Raw genomic sequence first — 20036 nt, forward strand, 5'->3', positions numbered from 1 at the left:
TTTCTGTACAAAGCATCAGGTGAGGGATCCCACAACAGCAGACTGAGCACTCTGAAGGAGCACTGTGGCAGTAACATGGTGGCAGAAGGAACCTTAAAGGTTAAATGGAAGTGTACTCAATGAAACAGCAGCTATTTAAGGCCAACAGTGGTAATGCAGAGATGAGATCAACAACCCAATAAACCTAAGCATATTAGGATGGGGCTGGCTTAGCAGTGAGGTTTTAAAAAGCAAAGATATTTACTGCAGGAGTTAGGGATTCTGCAGAAAAACACAGAGAGGTACGTGATTAGAGAACAAAGCAGAAGGATGACAGCAGCAGAAGTACTTGAAAAAAACAATGCCACTAGCACCAAAGAACATAGAGCATCAAAAACCTCATGTACAAAATTATTTGAAGGCTTTAGTCAAGTCTTATAAAGAATGCAAAATAAAAGCAGAAAGCCTTCTAATACTTCTTGGATCCAGAGGGCGGGGTAAAAGCTAAACTGCTACACCATTTGAAATTCACTACTATTAAAAGTTAAGGTGCTATGCTTCTACTTTGCCTTCAAGGTCACTGGTAACCCCCTTGTTTTCCACATCCTAAAAATTAGACAAAGCAGGTCGCTCTTGCTAGCATCTACTCTGTTCCATCTAGCTTGGCAGGATCTATAAACTACTGCAGAGAGGAACAATGGAGAGCCTGAATAGTCAATACAAGTCTTAAATATTTGGACAGGATATCAATTCTTCCAGAAGCTGGTATATATTGATTTAGAGGTGTTTGATTTCACTTTCAGAAACAATTAGCTACAACATCCATTTCCCTGAAGAGAAGTTAACATTTAACAGCTGAAGAACAGAAGTTTAAAAAAAAAAAAAAAAATCACTGAACTCTAATTAGACATCAAAATGTGCTCATTTCCTTGACATGATCATATCCATCTGCCAATTATTAAGTCAACATCCACTCCTAGATCTATAGGAAGAACTGAACCTGTGGCAAAATGGTTTCTGCCAGTGACAGTCCAATAGTGACTCTTGGTTGGAACCTTATTTTAATAATTTGTTCTTTAACAACATTGTTTAAGGGCAAATTAAGTAAACAGCATCACTCTACTACATGAAGATGAATTAGTCAGACTTTAAATGCTCTTTATGGAAACTATAAGCATGAATTTTGCAAGCTTTATGAAACTAGATCCCTATCAAGTTTTTCTTCTGCAAACCTTCCTGCATCATTTTTTAATTCTCCTCAAACTAACTAAACTGAGTAGAACTGTATGAGCTTGGCACTCTTGTTTATTTAACCTATCACTGCAAAGAGCAAGCAAAATTGAAGACTGACTCTATGTCCTTGTTCAACTGATACTACGGACAACTTAAGGTTTAAAACACCTTTTGACAAACTGATGTGAAGCCCAGGTTTCTCTCTAAGCCAGGTCACAAATGTTGTTTAACCTGAGTCTCCACATGAGGTAACAGTCAGCAGTTTTAAATGCACCTTTATTTTTAAAAGAGAGAAAAGCTGGCATAATTTAGGCTGCCCCAAAGAAGCAACCAAAGAAACTAAATAATCTTGGAAGCTGGCACAGTAACTATATGGAAATCAGAGTTAATGTTTGTACTTTATTTCTAAAGAAGAAACTAGATTCTAACTGCTGCTGCGGGAGTCTGCACCACTTAGTAAAGGAAGCCCAGGAAGCACTGTGTCGATGTGTTTTTAAATTAAATCAACAAAAACTAGATTCAGGAGTGAAAATAAACCCGCTTCTAACCTGTGTAAACATTACTCCCTTTCCTCTTGTGAGGTGCTCTACTTTGACAGTAAAAATTGCCTCCCATATCCGTCCACTCCCGAGACACGAAAGCTTTCCACGCAGACCTCAGGGACAACAGCCTGCAAGCCTGCCACGCCAGCAGGCTCCCTCAGGGCAAGCCCCCGCCGCGGCCCACCCGCGACCTCGTACCCCGTGGGGCCACCCGGGCCACCCCCAAGTGCCGGGCCACCGCCGTGCCACCACCCCAGCCCAGCCCAGCCCGGCCCGGCTGCGGCGCAGGCCGAAGGACCACCGCAACCTCCGGGGCGCAGCCCTACCGCCCGCCCCCTTCCCTGCCCCCAGGCAGCCCTCAGCCGCCCGCTGCCACCACCTACCGCCCGCCCGCCGCCGCCGCTTCGGAAGTGGAGGCGGACGGCACCGCCCCGCCGGCTGACGGAGCGGCGCCGAGCGGGGCGGGGGGGGGGGGGGGAGCAGAAGAGGCTGCCGGGTGGCGGCTAAAAGGCGGCTGCGCCAACATGGCGGCGAAGCAGTGGTTGTCGCTTGCCGCCGGTTCCGCGGGGCGGGGCGAGAGGCGCGGGAGTAGCTGCCCAGGCTGGCCGAGCCCCGGGAGAGGCGGCGGAGGAGGAGGAGGAGGAGGAGGAGGAAAAAGAGGAAGAGGAGATAGGAGAAAGAGAAGGAGAAGAAGGCGAAGGCTGGGCCGTCCCCGGGTGCAGGTTGCATTGGCGCTCATCAGTACCCAGAAAGCAAATGCTAGTCACGGTCTAACCGTAAATTCCCTTAAAGAGCCTCTTGGTTTAGTCCAAGCTATAGCAAATAGCGTAGGTAGGTAGGGAGTTTGGGCTAAAATACGTGCGCTGGCCTGGAGACAAAATGATAGTGCAGGCAAGGCTGCGGAGAGGCAGCAGGCAATATTCTTAACTCCAACTGTCCAGAAAGGAGGGGTCAAATCTCAGATGGCCATTAACATGCTTTAAAATAGAAGTTTATGTTTTACATTGAGGTTTTTATTATCTTCTGTTTTGTCCTTCTACAGTTTGTTTTTACATACAACATGGCTGTGCTACTACTATTTTTGCTGCAGCGGAGGTTTTGACGTAAGCCTGGTATTTCATGGGCTGCTTGTAGGGACTAAATACTATATAAAAAGACTTGATAAAAGTGTCTGTACTATGTTGTGATGTAGTGGCAAGCCTCACGTATCCTGGCAGTGCACTTCCCAACAGAAGCCTTTCTGTGACCTGCTTTCTGTGTTGGCTACAGCTTGGTGCAACCTCCCAGAAGCTGAACTGAAAGGTTATCTTATTTTCTCCTGATCCGACCTCCTCCTTCATTCCCTCTTGTGTAATGAAGATCTTCATGAACATTCTTTAACACTGAAAAGAAAAATAGAAATGCTTTTCCTCTGAACAGAAGTCTGCTGGTGAACCGGCTGTATGGTCTCTCTGGACAGTGCTAAGAACACGTACACTTTCTCTATGCACTAAAATCACCCAGATTTAAATTCTAGCAAGGACTTCAGAAAAGAAACTGGTACTCTCTAGCACATTCGGACACACATGCTTACAGACTAAAGAGCAGGAAAAAGGAATGTCTCATCCCACTTTTTTAGTGTCACCAAAACATCTCTGAATTCTTCAGCTTTCACTCAAGAAGTGATTTCTTTTTATCTCATAGGACTGCTTGATAGGCATGTTTGAAACACACACACACACATATATATATATATATATATATAAACTACCCCAAATTTAAAAGGTGCATAAGTGTAGTACATAATTTACAATAAATGTGGTACCAGATTTTCTGTTGTTTCGTAACATGCTGTTTGCTCTCACAAACATTAAATGCTTCCAGCTTACACTTCCAAATAGCAGGAACAACAGATAAGTCATGAGGCCATGAAAAACCAGTTTTGTTTCCAGTCTCTCCATAATGAAACCTATAATTTTCTGTCTTGCATTCCCATCATATTCTCCTATTGACTCTCTTTCTTGTAGCCTTAGCAGGACTGATCCAAAGGTTTGCTGCAAGTAGTTGACAGGGTACATGCTGCCATTGAGGAGACGTGTAGCTACCCGTAAGGGAATCACAGATCTTATCTCCTCTATGTAAGGATGCACCCACATTTTTAACACATCTACAAGATATTGCGCAGTCCCCACCAGAGGCTGACATTCCACTAACAAAGACTAAAAGATAAGGTGATCTTTATGCTTCTACATTTTCAATCTTCTTCAAAAAGACAGGAATCTGTATCTGTTGTGGGAATCATGAATGCATCTTGTTTAACTCCCACTGTCTACCCCATGCACTACATCCCAAATTCAGTAACTGAACTTGGCACTATGAATTCCTTTCCTTGAGCCAGGTACTTGAAGGCTGGGTGCCACAACACTGTGCATCTCAGCACCTAAGTTCCCCCTATGTAACTAATTGTAACTCATTAAATTTTACTTTGGTTTCCCTGGAATTATATCTCATGCTTCTTAACTTTTTTTTTTTTTTCCTAGAAATGAAAAGGCCCCAAACTTCGAAGGTGAGTATTTTACATAAAATACTTACCAGTTTTCTGTCTGGGTTTTTCCTCATGCTCTAACAGTTACCGATTTTGATTATTACTGACTATAAGTCTTTTGCTTTAATTCTATGCATTTGTGGCCAGCTCAAAGAGGCACAAAGAAATTAAAAAATGGGGTATGGTTGCCTGTGATAGACCATATCAGTTTTATTTCTGTGTTTTCAGTCTGTACACTACTATTCCTCTAAAAAAGCAGTACCTTAGTAAAATATGACACTTGGGGCAGAGTAGAAGTGTGCTGTTTTCCTGGCAAGTAATTGTGCATAATCAGAAAATAAAACATGGTGTGGCAGCAAGAAATGAGTGGAAGCCTGTAGTTAAGGAGAAAGAAAGCTAAGAGAAATAGCAGAAGGACCTCAGAGATTAAATGAAAAAACCTCCCATGAACTAGATATAGAGTGTATTGCAACTCACAAAGCCAGCAACTCACATTACTCTGCCAGCATGCGGGTAGCAAAGGACATCTTGTTTGCAAAACCTTTATTCACCCTTATTTTATCTCATCTACTCTCTTAGGGTTTATTTTAAAGCTTAAGTATTCTATTCTACATTTTAATATAAACCTGGTGTTTTGAGTGTAAACCCCTTCTGGTCATTGAGGAGCTCACTGGCAAGAAAAGATCTAGGCAGATCTGTCCCAAATTTCTAGAAGATTAGGGTTTCATGATAGTGATATTCTCCTAACTTTGCATTTCTTAATCTTGAAAGCAGCACATCAGATACTCTGACATGGCAGAAGGCATTGCTGATAAAACTGTGGTCTCTGTTAATAGACAATGAATGTTAGGTGTCAGGTAGAGAAACATGATTGAGTGTATATGTGGAAGAGCCACCAATTCTGTTTTCTCCTTAGCTCTTTTTGTTTCCAGTAATGGTTAGAATGACCATGAGTAGCAGAAGAAAGCAATAACTGATGGGGTGAGAGACAAATTGGACAGAAGTAACAAAGGGAAAGGAACAATTCCCATTTTGTAGTTCCCACAAATGGATACTCACCAGCTGAATCCATTCAGTTTAATGGTAATAGTCTTATGAAGGTCAGTGTAATTATTCAAGTCTTTGTACCAAAGTGCAATGAAATTCTGAAAATGATTAAAGCAACTAATGTATGACATGGGAAAGAAGGGATAGACATTGTGGATTTGGTGGCAATCAACTGTGCTGCAAAACATTTTGTGTAATAGGAAAGCATTTCTTGAGACTATTTCCCTTTTAATGCTGATTTTGCCGTAATTAGAAATCTCTTGAAAAATCACAGCATCTTGGGATGGATGGAACTAATGAAGTCTGTCTTTTTCACAGACTGGTGTTTTATAGATGCTAAGCTCAAACTAAACATTTTTCAGATTTATTAACTCAGTGCATTTGTAAAGGGCTGTGCCTAGTGCAAACTCTGTACTGTGTAGTAACAGCTGAGCTCCCATTACAATGTTTCTTTCAGGCAAGACGCATCTAGAGACCATTACGAGCTCTTTCCTCTAGCTAACCATTTATTAACATAAAATTTGTATCTTCTCCCTGTCAAAACTGTCTGAAATGGTCTAATAAGTTCTAAATTATAAGGCAGTAAGGGCAGACATATACCTGCACATTCACCATAACTGCATAAGCCTTTGTTGAGGCAAAATGAAGACAGGGAGCAAGGATGAATATCGTAAAGACTCAAAAGTCAGTCAAAGGAGGTTGACATAAAATAACCGGGGTATGTGTACTGCATGCTGAGCCACTTCAAATGAAATATTTAGCAGTATAGTTATAAAACTAGAGAGCTCCACATGGCTTAACTACTTGAATATTTACCCCAGTTCTCAAGCAAAATTTGCAGCTCATGCTTAACTTGGTACTGCCACAGCTATTCTGCTAGAATATTTTAAGACACCAGTTAAAATAAGTGTACCTGCATGACTTGAAGTTGCAGTATTGACTGGAATACAGCCAGACATGACTGATACACTTAGCCTTTAGGTGTCACAGTGCTCTTAAGAGTAGAAATTAGTTCAACATTTTGGCTAGCAGAAGCTCCTACTTAGTGACATCTTAAGTTTTCAGCTTCAAGGTAAATGGAAATTATTGTTAAGCATCAAAATCTGTTTGTAAAGCTATGTAAAAGATGAATTTTCCTCATGTAAGCCTACAGATGCAGAAAATCTGAGTTGAATATAAGACTAGTTGTGCACAACTGCTTGTAGTTGCACTTGGTCTACAAAATGGATCCGTGGGAAACGGATGTATGCGTGACTACCACATACTGTCATCTTGTTTTTCTAATAGATGCTATGCAACTAAAAAGCATTCATGTAACAATGTATCCTGAAAGCGTGCAGAACAGACACTTCAGAAGTGACCTGAGGTGTACAGCCACTATCAGAGAGATAGTACCAAGTATTATGTAGTTCTTCATGAGAGAAAAATGTATCATTACCTTAAAGGTACTAGAGCTTGATAAATTTAAATAAGACACAGGCTCTGAATGAGGAGGATTAATCACGGGAACAAACTACCCAGGGAAACAGTGAATTTGATGGTGTCAGATCAAGACTGAGTGCCTTTCTGAAAGATAGGCTGTAGCTAAAAGCTAGATACTGGGCTCAATTCAGGGGAAAAAAGAAAAAGAAAAAAAAAAACACCAAACCAAAATGCCAAACCAGAACACAACAGATGAAATAAAATGGCTTAAAATATTCAGGGAAACAGATGAAATGACTGATTGATCTCCAGCAGCCCTAAACCCCATGATTCTACAGGTCATTATAATCCACTAAGTATACTAGTCACTTGCATTATGACTGAAACTCTCAGCATACTTTTGGTTAGGCAGAGTAGGCCAGTTCTGACACCATTTGAATCTATTTTCAGCTGATGAGATTAAATGCTATGTGCAGTCCTACCTCTTTGGCATGTTTAAGACAGTTTAACCTTGAAATATTTTCAGTCTCAGGAGTAGATGTGGCATGGGACTGTGTCGCTCTGCATGTTTGCAGCCTTCATGAGAAACACGTGGCCCTGGGTCTGCATGCCTGCACGCCCAGGGAGTCAGAGGAGCGTGAATCGCCACATGTGACGCAGAACAACTGCGTCACTTACGCAACCGAGGGCAGGCTCACAAGGGGTATGTGACAAAGGATGGCTTTGCATATAGTACTCTTGGGCCTGCGAACGTTCAGAGTGACTATGCAGGGCACGTGAATTAGATCCCGTGCACTGTTTTGGGGCTGCTTTTGAGCTGGAGGACTGAGACACAGCCTCCATCAGTCCACCCTGTGGAAAGCATGATCTCACATACTGTACCATAGAGAGTCTGTACCCCGCTCTCCACATTTGAGAAGTAAGATCCTAGATTAACAGACTGCTCAAAGCTTACTGAAGAAGTGAAGTTTTCTTGTCTTATGATCTGCCGTCCCTCTCCTTCTCCGTCAGAAGTTGCACCCTCTGAGGCACCTGCGAAGCCCGGTATTTCTCCTTCAGAAACATAAAGCTTCCCGATCATTAGGGGCACGGGGAGAGGAAGGGATTAGGCTGTTCCTGAGCCGGGAGCGTGCAGCGGATTCACCCGCGGATCCAGCGGTTGAAGCCGCCCTGCCCGACCCCTCACGGGGAAGGACCGCCTGCCTGCCACCCCTCACGGCGGCCTGGGCCCGTCTGCCCCGATGGCGGTGACTGGTAATCGTGTCCCAGCAGCGGCACCGCCGACCTCCGGAGCCCAGCCTCCGAGCAGCCACCCCTCCCAGACCGCAGGATCGCCCGGGCTCCTGCGGGGATACCCGGGCAGAGGCCCGGGACACTGCCGGCCGCGGCGGCGGAGGGGAGGCCCGGCGCGGCCCGCAGCGCCTCCGCCTCCGGGCGGGAGGTGGCGCCAGAGCCTCGCGCGCCGGCCGCCCGCGGGGGCGCGGGAGCCGTCCCGGCGCCTGCGCGCTGCAGAGGCGGCGGCGGTGGCAGCGGCCTGAAGAGCCCCGCGGGGAGAGCGGGCGGCGGTGGCGGTTGTGGCGGTTTGGTGTGTTGCTGGGCGGTCGTGATCGCGCGCCACGATGCCTGCGGTGTCGAAGGGCGATGGGATGCGGGGCCTGGCGGTCTTCATCTCCGATATCCGGAACTGTGAGTGGCGGCTGAGGCGCGGTGGGGCTGGGGCCTGGGCTGGGCCGGCCGTTGCCCCGGGCCGTTGCCCCGTGGGGCCGGGGCTTCTTTCCTTCGATCCCCTCCTCAATGCTCGCCTCTTCCCTCTGCTCCCCCCGCAGCAGGCCGCTCGCAGCGCTCCCGCCTCACGAAATGGCGACGCGCCCTGGGGGGCGGCGGGGGAGGCGGCGCGGGGCGGGGGCGGGGGGGGGGGGAACAGCCTAAGCCTTCTGGGCTGTGGGTTTGGGTTGGTTTGTGCATTTTGGGTGGGTTGGTTCGGGTATCTTCCTCTCTTCCCTCTCCCCGCCGTTGCGGGGGCGTGCTGGGTGTTGTGGTGGCTGCTCCGGTGGAAGGGGGTGCCGGGAGGCTGGTGCCCGCCGTCGTCCTTGTTTATAAGGCGAAGCCGGTGTGTGCTCGGGGTGCGGGTGGCTTTGTGGTGGGCCGGAGAGAAGCGTCTGGTCTGCTTCCAAATCCGTGAACGGCTTTCAGTTCAAAACGTCACCGGTGGAAAGCAGGCCTCTGTATGAGTGCCTGCGAGCAGGGCCTTCTGTGGGTATGCCTGGGCTTGGCTTAAATTGGCTTTAAAATTCTGCTTCGTCAGAAATCCGCTCTTAGGATCTGTGTAATTAAGAAATGGGATGGAGAGGGGTGTGGGGTAAGCGCTCCCCTGAGGGATGAAGGGGGAGCGCGCCTGTGAGTGTGCAGCATAGAGGGAGGAGTAAAATTTGCTGCTGCTTGGTGTGCGTATGGGGGGGAAGGTGTATGTCTGGGGGCACAGCTCAGTGCTCAGCTTTCCTTTTTCCCTGAGAATTGCATGTGATAGCAGTTTAATATTAATCTAAGTTAGAGATCTAAGTGTATGATGTGGCAGGAATTGCCTGGGGAAGGGCTAAGGTCACTGTGGTTGGTGTGATGAAACAGCTCTATTTTGTCCACCTGTGTGTGTCTATAGATTACTTGAGGCTACTTTAAAAGCCATAGCAGTAAGGTTTCCTTTCTGAGATGGAAGTGGATTTGGAGGATTTTTTAATGCAAATAGTGATGATCTAACTAGGCTTGTATTGGGATAACCACACTAGCTTAGAAAACTCTTCATGTTGATGACTTCTAGTACAAAAAGCTGGGGAGAAAATTATACTGCTAAAATGATACTGTTTAAATGCAGAGTTTTGGTAAACTAAATTTAGGTGATTTGGACTTCTAGTCATGTAAACAGGGGCTTTGTTTGCAAAATTCAAGGTTGCTGATATTCCTTAACAGCAGAAGCTGTCTCAATGTTTTTTTTAGAACAGAGTTGCAGGTCCTTATGTTTCTTCAGACTTTACTCTTGTATGTGTAGAAGGTGGCTTATAAAACGTGTTGTGTATCAGTTCAAGGTTATGTGAATGCTCTTGTGCTTTGTTTGGTTGGCCCAACTATTTACTGAAAATTTTCTAGTGTCCTGGTATTCTATGCAAGCTGCATGTGTAACATAGTTTCACCTGGTGTCCTAGCATTTAAGACTTGCTGTTGTGTCTACTCGCCATTTTTTTTAGTAATTTTTTTCATTCGTTTAGCTAGAAGTAGTATGATTTTGTTCTTCAGTGTCTCTTTTGTCTTGCAGTTGGTGAACATGTTTGTCCACTCTTGTTTTTCGTGAAATTCAGTAGAAGGGAATACAAGAGAAACATTCAAGCTCTTAGGTTCCTAACCTATGTTCAGAGATGTGGAATATAACAAGGTTGAAGGTAGTAGCATAGAACAAATTAAGTACCGATTTCCCCATAAGCTTGCCAGTGCATAGGCACTGTGGGAACTCTGATGGAACAACCACTTCTCTGTCCAGATTGGACAACAAATCTCTCGTGCTCTTGGTGTCAGCAAGAGTGACAAAGATGTAACCTGGTTGTGAAACAAATAAAATGTTAACACATTCACTCTTTAAACAAATACTGATATTTCTCAAATGTTTTGTCCCTGTCCAGACAGCTATTTGGGAGCTGTAATTGCTTTTGTATCTTTCTCATCTTCATAATGAAGAAAGTAACTACATCTTCCAAATAGCTGCAAAAGAGCTGATAGTTCCCACTAGTAAGTGGTCTATGCAGCTTCCAAATAGGTGTCTAATGGCATTTGAATCTTTTTTCCTTTAAGGGAGCTCTGAGTGTTGCCACCTAACCATGGGCTGGCGTATGGTGACTAAGATTCCCCAAAATACTTGAGAGTACTCTCTAGAGACTCTGCTTTGCAGGCACTGGTATTGGCTTAAGTTCCATCTTTCCCTCTTCAGAGTGGGGAGCTAGATATTTGTAAAGAACAAAATATAACAGCTGCTTAGCTGAACAGAATCTTTTGACTTGTAAATCTAAGAAAATGTTCCTGTTTTGACATGGGAGGGAAGCTAGACAGCAAGTGCAGCTCTTAATCCAACTTTAAGGCTAGAAACAGGTTAAATATCTGACGCTTGCACTGATGTGCAAAATGCTTGCTGATATTCTGAATTTCAGTCCTAATCTTGGCTTTGTTGGACTCATTTATCTCTTTGTAATACTATCATAAGGGCCTGACATTTTTAGTTTGCCTACAGCCCTTCCAGATTGAGTAATGGTGAAACATGGCGTGCTTTTTTCTGAAAGATTTTGCACAGGTAAGGAATCTGCATTATAGATGTTGTTGAAAAATGAAAATGCAGTTGTGTGCTAACTGTGCTCAGGTGGATGCACAGCATGTGATTTCAAAGTAATAAAATAACTTAAAACTTCAGGGGGATATTTATGTAAATTTAGACTGTCTACCTTTGGAAATGCTTAATCTTCTCACATCAAGTCTTCTTTCTTGGGCATTTGTACCTACAATGTCTGCAGCACTAAATAATGCATCATTTTCTTACAAGTGTATTATATTACTCATTTGAGTGATGCTTGTCTTCCTTCACAAGCCTTCTAAAAAAGTCTTAATTGATAGCAGTTTCCAGTGCTGAAAACTCTAGTTGATTGTGAGTGAACAAACAGCTCGCACTGCCAGTCTGTCCTTAAAAAGTTGGTTGTCATGTCTCTGTTGGTTAGGCATATTTTTGGCACTTGGGTTATCTATTAAACTTCTTGATCTGTGCGTTAAATGTTTGTATGCCCCATATGACTTTGAATATAAGAATTACTTTCTATGTGGCTTTTTAAAGTCTACTTAAAATATGCTGATTTCTCAAGTCTGCAAACCTTTTCGTTTTAAATGAAAAGTCAGCATACTACTTGTAGCAGCAGTTGTAAAACATATTAAGGGGCAAAAGTGTTGCTTAATGCCTTGGTTTTGCTCTAGTCTCTGTGAAACTGTAATATTGCATAACACTTTCAAAGCAAAATGTTCTTTATTCATACAATTATCAAGTGAATTTTCAAAATCTGGTAGTATAAGAAAATGAATTATCCTGCAGTTCCCGATGGCTCTCCAGGATTTTGTTTCAGGGCAGCTTCTTGTAGGCTCTGCATTTTCTGTATAGAGGTCTTGGTGCAGATGGCAGAAAAAAGAAGAGGTTTTTAAGAAACTAACTCTTTTAGATGCATGAGAGCTTTCCAGTAGATGTATGGGCTTTTCTAGAAACTTGCTAAGTTGGATTGTTTTGTAACATATATGAAATAGTATAGCAAATAACTTTTTAGCTTATCTTTCGTAGACACCAGAGAAGAAACAAGAAAACTATAGATTGAAAGCTGAAGTATTTGGTTAAGATAGCCCAGTTAATTAGCACTTAATTAATGTGTCCCACTGAGAAAATAGCAAGGTGTTCCTATGCTGTAAAATAGATTGTGGTAGTAGTGGAGCTGGAAAGCTCTGAATCCTGTGGTTTGGTGAAGTGCTATTGAGACTTAGGTCAGGAAGAGCCCTTGTCACTGCTTGGGTGAAGTGCTTTATGAACCAAAACCGAACAAAATCCCCATGTGTTATAAGGACATGGACTCTTGCAAGAAATACACAAAAAAAGATGTAACATACTATTTATGTACTGCAGAGCTGCTGAAGTGATTTGGCTTATGCAAGGTGGTGCTTTATAAACTCTCCAGCTGTCTTAGCTGACATACATCATCAGGAGTCTGTTTATGGCTTTATGCTTATCTGGTGATGAAATTGCTCTTAAGTCATTTGTCACTCAACTTATTCTGTTGCAACAACGATATTATCCGGTACTCACCCTGAAAACGAGGAAAGGTTGGTTTTTGCCTTTCTTTTGGAGGTGACAGTGTAGAAATAGTTTCAATTACAATATTAAGTGTACTACTGGTAACCCCCTCCTCCACTGTAAAATCAGGAAGTCATTACTCTCGTGTTGGTGAAATGGGTCTACGTAGAGGCAAAAGCTGCTTTTGCCACAGGCTTGGCAGAGAAGACAGTTTATTTCCCTCACTACTTTAGATGACTGTCTTACCTTTTCAGTGTCACCTTAAAAGTTGGACAGAGGGAGGAGGGATTCTTTTAGTTTGTTCTCCAAATGTTTCTGTATATGTTCTGTCCCAAGATACTGTTCCTTACTCCTTTGGTTATATTTTTTCCTTAAGTAAAGCCCAACAGATATATTATCTATCTCTTCTCATAGAACTTAATGCATTAATTCTTTGTACTGGACAGGAAGAGTGTCCGGAGGCTGAAGCCTCTTGAAGTCTGACTTCAGTACCTTTGCTTCACTGAATTGGGACTGGTGTATCAGGTTACCGATAAGCAAGTGGGGATTAAAAAAGGCTGGTGCATGAAATTCATCGTATGATGATCACCCTTTTGAATGGATGGTGGATAATGGAGTGTATTACCTGTGTTTGTGGGAGGGGCATGCACCACATGGGTATGTATAGAGTTATTTGTTCTCCATGAGAACAGCCACACAGTAAAATAAACTTCACATAGGGTGAGTTGGGCACCTACAGCTTGTTTTAGTGCTGTATGCCAGTAATACAGCTTTCAGCGTGTAGGCTAAAGCTACTGCATTGCTTTTCTAAGATGTAAGTTATTTGGATTGGGTATAGTTTTAAAGTAGGACTTCTGTAGACAGTGGGTTACTTTTCATTACTTGTATTCTTGGATTTCTTATCTCTGAAGAAATTTGAAGGCGAGGCAGCTTGATTTGCTCTCCTATTTCTCTTGCAAGGTTATGGCCACTCATCTAATATAGACAGTTTCTAGCCTAAAAAAGCTGCAAGAGCATGAGCACCAAGTCTTGTATCACTTGCTACTATTAGCAGGAGATTGATCTAAGGAAAACACAATTAGCATGAGATTAATCTGAGGAGGATGTGTAAAAAGAAACTAGTGTTCTGCCCATGGCTTCTCTGTCTTCTGGTCATTTCATGAAACTCTGAGGGGCTGTTTGTTGGGTTTTTTGGGGGGTGGGGGTGTTTGGGGGTTTTTTACACTTACTGAATTTGTGCATGTTTGACTGAGAAAAGAGTAGAGTAGGCAAAGATGATAATTAATAGGTGAGAGACAGTGAAGAGAGAGAATCTTTCATGTGACATCCAACCTCTACATCAGATACACTGGAAAATACAATACCTGCTGAATTTGAAATCCTTTGGATAAAGGCTGCCCATCAGGACTGGTAAGAGGAAGCTAAGGACTATTGCAGAGACCATTATGTATCTGCATCAATTAATGAGCTGATAAAGGATTTTTTTTAAGGCCCCTGAAATACTAGTTTAGAAGTGGTAGTTAAACTAGGAGACTTTGGATAAGCTTCAAACTGTTCTTCTGTTATTTGAATGTGAACTAAGGTAGAAGAGAGTCCACAGTGACTTGTACTGAATCAGTGCAAATACTGCCTTACCCTGTTGAAGGGAGTGTAACTGTACAGCATGAAAATACTGTTCAAGGAAATGACTACTTAAATGCTGTTCAGTCAAGGAAGAAAGAGCTGCTTTATGTAGTAGCCTAACCTTGCACTTCTGGTTTTGCATATCTTAGCTTAAAGCTTCCCTTTTGATAGGAGTCAATGTTGTTTTGTCAGCTAAACTGCCAAATAGATGTTCTATAGGTCATAAAGTCACTCAGATATGAGCTTTCAGTAGGCTTTCAGTTCATTTGGGGAAAGATCTGGTCTTAAGCTAGACCCTATTACCTAGCTAATCCTCAAACTCTTTCACAGTTTGAGCTGTAGTGTTTCTCTTTACTTGTGGCGCCTAGTTAGAAAAAAACATCCATGGTAGGCATCTAAAACTATTAAAACTGTATTAAATTGCTGCAATTAGAGTATCTGAATTGGGACAGGATTTGGAAGCAGCTGTGTACTCTTCTGCGTTTATTTCCCTTCCCTTATGAGGACAAGGAGTTAATGGATTACTGGATTACAGTAAAGCCTGTGACTCCCTGCTGTTTCGTAAGAAGTGTTATAGGGGCAAATCTCTAGCAGCATACCGGAGGAAGAAGTCAGTTCTGTGGATAGTAGTTCACTTACTGTGCAGAATATTAGAAAATGTACTCTACAGAGATCTTAAATGTGATCAGTAGGTCACTGATATCTTTGTCTGTAGTGATGGATATCTAATCACAATGGGATGTCCCAAGGCATAAGTCTTCAGCTGCCTTTGTGCCTTTTGTGATGTTCAGCATGACAGGCACTTCTTTCCTCTGATCAAACATATCTTGTGAAAGGGCAGCATGCACTCATGTTTTTGTTCGTAACAGGATGTTAATACATCATTAAGCAAAAAGCTTCTTGGTCTGCAGCCTTGAACTGGTCAATTTCTGAACAAAACTGAAGCCATACTACCATCTTGTGAAGGTACAGTATTTTATAGTAGTCTCTTTAGATTATTTGCAGAGTGATTTTGTAAACAATAGCACCAGCATCCTCCTTCAGGCATACTCAGGTGGACCTGGAACTTGCACCTCTATTGTAGTTATCTAGATAGTTTAGCCAAGTGAAGGAATTTACACAAACTCACATAATAAGAGGGCAGGCATACAGGAAACAGACCATGCTGTGTAACCTGCCTCCCTTTTGGCTTTCTTCCCTGCTGTGCTAAATAAGTAGCTGAGAGATGAGGGGAGAGGTGGAGGATGGGTTTGGTGTTTTACTTCATGAAGCTAATGATCTGCATAGCAAATGGCTAATCTATACTCTAGACCTGTAACATGAGTGTCTGTCCTGCTGGCAAGTAAAAGTAGTGGTTTAATTTGCTGATATGAGATACAAGTACTGTAAAAGCTCTTTCACAAAGGCAAGAATGGATGCACTGATTACTTTTGCGTGAATATGTTCTTATAAGTATTTGCACCATTTTTACTGTAGAGATGTTAGTGTTCGTTTTCATTTGGGCCCCCTCTTTCAACCAGTTTCTTTCTCTGCCCCCTGACAACAGGGTTTAAGAATGCATTGTAGTCTTGGCGTCATGCTTGTAGGCCGCTTTAGCAATAGGAAAGGCAAGGGCATAATTTGATTGCTTTATGCCAGCTACAGTGTGTTTGGATGGTGAATGTGGTGAACTTGCTCTCTACCTCGTCATGTATTCTGCTGTCTTCTGCTGGCATTATCACTTGTAGTAAAGCTGGTATGAGTTCCTCTTTGGATATTAAATAAAGCAGTCTTACTTTCAGCTGTTTGGCTCCCTATCTGACCTGCAGCAGTAGCAGGAATATGTGTGCCAGGAGGAAAGCAGTGCTGAGGAACAGTATGGAGTTGTTGTCTTAAGAAGTATAGCCTTGAATCAAACTGATTATGAAAATATATCAACATATTTTGCTGAAGGGAGGTTAGTAGCAATTTGAGTGTGGTGTCTCTCCCACTTAATTTACCAATCAGCTTAGTTGCTCCTAACCTAGAGGCTAATGAAAACTACAAAACAGAAAAATTCTTATGTTTGGAAAACAGTGACTCGCAGCTGTCAAGGAAAACATCTTAACAACATCTTTTAAATTGAGAATTTATCTTTTCTGTAAGAACTCTGTTCTTACCAAGTAGGTGTTCCTAGCCACTATGGAGTTCAGGGGAGAAGCTGCTGCTCTTAGCCTTGGCAGTATTTGTATTACTGCTCTCCTAAACAGAGAACTAGAGTTGTTCTGTCTTCAAGTCCTGTTCGATAATTGAATGTGAACAGAGAGGCATGTTCTGTTAGACAAATGGTAGTGCCACAAATAGTAACCATCACTACTACTTGCCTTCAAGAAACATGACAGAATGCTGGCAAGCTTTTTCTTATGCTAATAGAGCCTCCTACACAACATGCTTTATAGTTCTTCGCTCTAATAATGGCACATCTGTAATCATAGGATTGTCAGATGGCCACAGGGCAAGTAAGGCTAGGAGGTAACACAATATAACAGTTCTGACCTGTGCATAAATTCAAAATAAAGGAATTATTGGGTGGGCTCAATTACACTGGCTGCTGGCCATAAGGAGATTGGTGCCAGATGAGTACTGGGAACATCTAAACTTTTCTGAAGCAATTTTTTTTTGCTTTAAATGTTATCAATACACCTGTCTCTCAAGAACTTGCCTGCAGAAGTCTGCTCTGCTCAGTATTTGTGTAGCCACTTGTATAGAAAAGTGCTTCTCTGTTCCTTCAGGAAATAATTGTGTAGACTTGGTAAGAAACATACCAGATTCTAAATGGTTTGTATGAAAGCTAAGAACTTGTAGTGGTTCTAGTTAACCAGCAGATATGCACTTCGTGCCTCTGACTTGGCTTAGGCAGTCTACAGTTAGTATAGCAACAAGTTAATCCTGATGGAGCAGGTCACTGTCTGAGTTGCAAGCAGCCCACTAATTCCGACCTTGAAGCACTCACTCTTGCAGCCCTGCTGCCCAGTTAGTATTGAGGTATGTCAAGTGTTCTCTTCAAATGAATGGACTTAACAGATCCCTTTCATGTAACTTGTTTTCTCATTCTTCTGTAGATTGTAATACAAAACTCCAAACTGAGATATGGAGGTGTTATTCATGCAGTGCTGAAGCTCTGAGTGTAGCCTGGACTACTGGGAGGTTTAAGAATAGTAATTGGCTCTCTGAAGAGCTGGATGGCTTTTGATGTTCCCCAGTCTATCTTTGTTAAACAAGATGGTAATTAAAGATAATGGTGTGCTGCAGACTAATTTTACCTTGCCTAATGAAGGCAGTACACAGCACAGTGGAGCCTGAAGCCTGGCAAACTGCCAAATATGAAGTAATCGCTTCTGTAAGTGCCTTGGACAGTGTCATGGCTGGGTATCTGTTTGCTCAGGTACTCATCCTGGAGAAGATTAACAGCAGTCATATACTAGGGCTGTAAGGCTATAAACAGTATATGACTCTTCTGCAAAATAGTCAAAACTTACTGGTTTGCAATCGCCTCTTTTAATAACTTGTTATGGATATTTAATCATAGTCTTGCTAAACTGGAAAAATCTTGAGTAAGTGAAAGTGAGAAGGATGTGGCCTGAACCAATGTGGAACATAATCTTGTGCTGTGACTTAAATACTGGCCTACCCATCAGTTTGTACACATGACATGCCCTTTATTAAGCCTAGCCAAGTTGAATAGCTTGGCTATGGCATATTTTGTTGTAATACAGCTCTAACTTCTTGAAACTGGGAGCTGTGTAACGGCATGGAAGTGAGGCAGAGCAATTGCCTTTGCAGGCTTTGAACTGTAAGCCTCTAGTTCTGCAGCACAGTACTCCTTCAACTGTCATCATTAGTGGTCTTATCTTCCTTCTCAACCATCCTTAAGGCTACTTAAGTGTTTCTAGTGATGGTAAAAATCAAATATGCATGTAGAAAGTCTTCAGTGAGTGTTACCATGGCTGAGTAATGTGATGAAAACTTCTCAGTTAATCAAACCCATTTTCTTTTAACAGCCCTGCTCCCCTCCCCACTCCCCCTTCCTTAGTGGGACAGAAGATCTAGCTAAAAATTGGGCCTTTTTTTATACTTCAATTTTCTTTTTCCCTGTACATGGACAAACCGAAGCTACCTGCCACTGTGAGGTTTTGTTTTGCTTTGTTGGCCTCCAATGTAAACAATAAATTAAGTTTGAATAAGGGTACCATGCAGCATAACTGCTGGAGATCAGGAAATCTGTTTTTAGATAATTCAGCCTGGTTTTAACTCGTGAGTTATGCTAAGCATTGTTACATGACTGTCCTCAGTGACATTCAACATGCAATGTACTAGTGCTGCTCTCTAAAACTCCAATTTCAGGCATGTGTAGACTGTAATCAGTGTTAAGGAGACAACTTAAGACTTAATCCTTCAACTGGATTTCTAATGTATGGAGTCAAACTTTTATCACTAGCTAGTTGCTATGCTATTTATGTTTGGTCGAGTTCTAGATGAGATTATATACTGTATTCAAAATAGAACAGCCTGAAAGAATTATTCAAAACAGGCTTTTCATATGCTGTGCAAGTTTTTAACTTTGAGAGAATAACCTTCAGATGTGAATTTGCTGTTTAATATGGGTGTTCCTGTCAACTCACTGCTACAGCTGTGTGTGCAGGGGGTGGGATTTTGCTTTTTGTGTTGCTGAGGCTGCAGTCCATTTCTACCAAAGGTGCTGACTTCACAAATTCCTGAAGTATTTTAGTCAGGCTTCCCTTAATGCTTTGTTGCTTGCTTAGGACACAAAGAATCCAGTTTCTAGCAGTAACTGATAATCTGTGAGCATAATGGGTAGATAATGCTGCTTGAAAGGCTTGCCCAGAGGTTTTGGTGATTAAAAAAAAAAAAAAAATACGATGGTATTGATTTTTGTCTTGGGTTAGGAAAAACTGGCTGACATGTACTTACTCTTGTTCCCCCTTCCTACCACTGTTTTTAACATCAGTGCTTATTGTTGAGGTTAGAGAAACAGCAGCTAATAATTCAAAGTAAATATTGCAGTGTGCGTTCCTTACAAACAGAACCTAAAGATATAGACAGCAAGGACCTAGCTTCCAAATTTAGGTAATTAAATATCCTACTTGGGTTAGCAATATCCCAGACTGAGGTCAATGTCTCTGCCCCATTAATCTAAATGAAGTACAAAATATCCAGACTCGCTGGTAACACTTTAATGATATGTGCCCTTCACTTGGTAAAAGGGAACAGAAATGAATAGTTTTAGAAATTAAAATTTTGATCTGGAGCAGATGAATTGCTGAAAATGAGAAGTGTTTTCAAGTCTTTTTAAAGAGTGCTAGTGTGGTAGTGTACAAAATTGGAGTGTTGTTTATTTACATAAACACTTGCACCCTTTTGGCATATGTTACTGTGGCCCTCTTCATGGAGTGTGGACCCAGGAGCAAAAGCCTTGCTTCAGTCTAGTAGTGAATTCCAAACGCTGGCAAGTATCTTAGACATGAATGCTTTGGTATCTCTGCCATGTGCACAGGACAAATAATCTAATCCAATTAAGACAAATCTAAAATCTATAGTAGAAGACACTTCAAGCCTCAGGTTGTATGAGCTGCTGCTTATTTATAGAGTAAATAATGTTACTGCTTTAAAACCAGGTTACTTTAGGTTGGCATGTTAAACTAGAAGAAAACTCATGTTGCATAATGTATTAGTGAAAACTGGTTAAACTTCGTGATCCCAACAGATGCATCTTAAATTGATGGAAGTATACTGTGATCTCCACCTCGTCATTTTAGAGGTTAATTGGAGT

The 20036-nt window shown here is 42.3% G+C and overlaps 2 protein-coding genes across 7 annotated transcripts in view; one reads left to right on the forward strand and one right to left on the reverse strand.

Annotated features, from left to right (window-relative positions):
- Positions 1-2155, reverse strand: part of CHID1 (chitinase domain containing 1) — a 136459-nt gene extending 134304 nt beyond the window's left edge. The window contains exon 1 of one of the 3 annotated variants that reach the window (XM_049820755.1): positions 2138-2155. The gene's annotated coding sequence lies outside the window, so the exon portion shown is untranslated. Of the gene's footprint in view, positions 1-1760; positions 2101-2137 lie in introns of those variants that run through there. The other 2 variants (XM_049820753.1, XM_049820756.1) reach the window with 2 other exon arrangements.
- Positions 2156-8244: 6089 nt separating this feature from the next.
- Positions 8245-20036, forward strand: part of AP2A2 (adaptor related protein complex 2 subunit alpha 2) — a 45247-nt gene continuing 33455 nt past the window's right edge. For 3 of the 4 annotated variants that reach the window (XM_049820719.1, XM_049820721.1, XM_049820722.1), the window contains exon 1: positions 8246-8433. In XM_049820719.1, the coding sequence (XP_049676676.1) occupies positions 8367-8433 (67 nt within the window). In that variant the 5' untranslated portion in view covers positions 8246-8366. Of the gene's footprint in view, positions 8434-20036 lie in introns of all 4 variants that reach the window. The other variant, XM_049820720.1, reaches the window with a different exon arrangement.

The sequence above is a fragment of the Accipiter gentilis genome, chromosome 17 (assembly GCF_929443795.1).
Source record: "Accipiter gentilis chromosome 17, bAccGen1.1, whole genome shotgun sequence".
NCBI lineage: Eukaryota > Metazoa > Chordata > Aves > Accipitriformes > Accipitridae > Astur > Astur gentilis.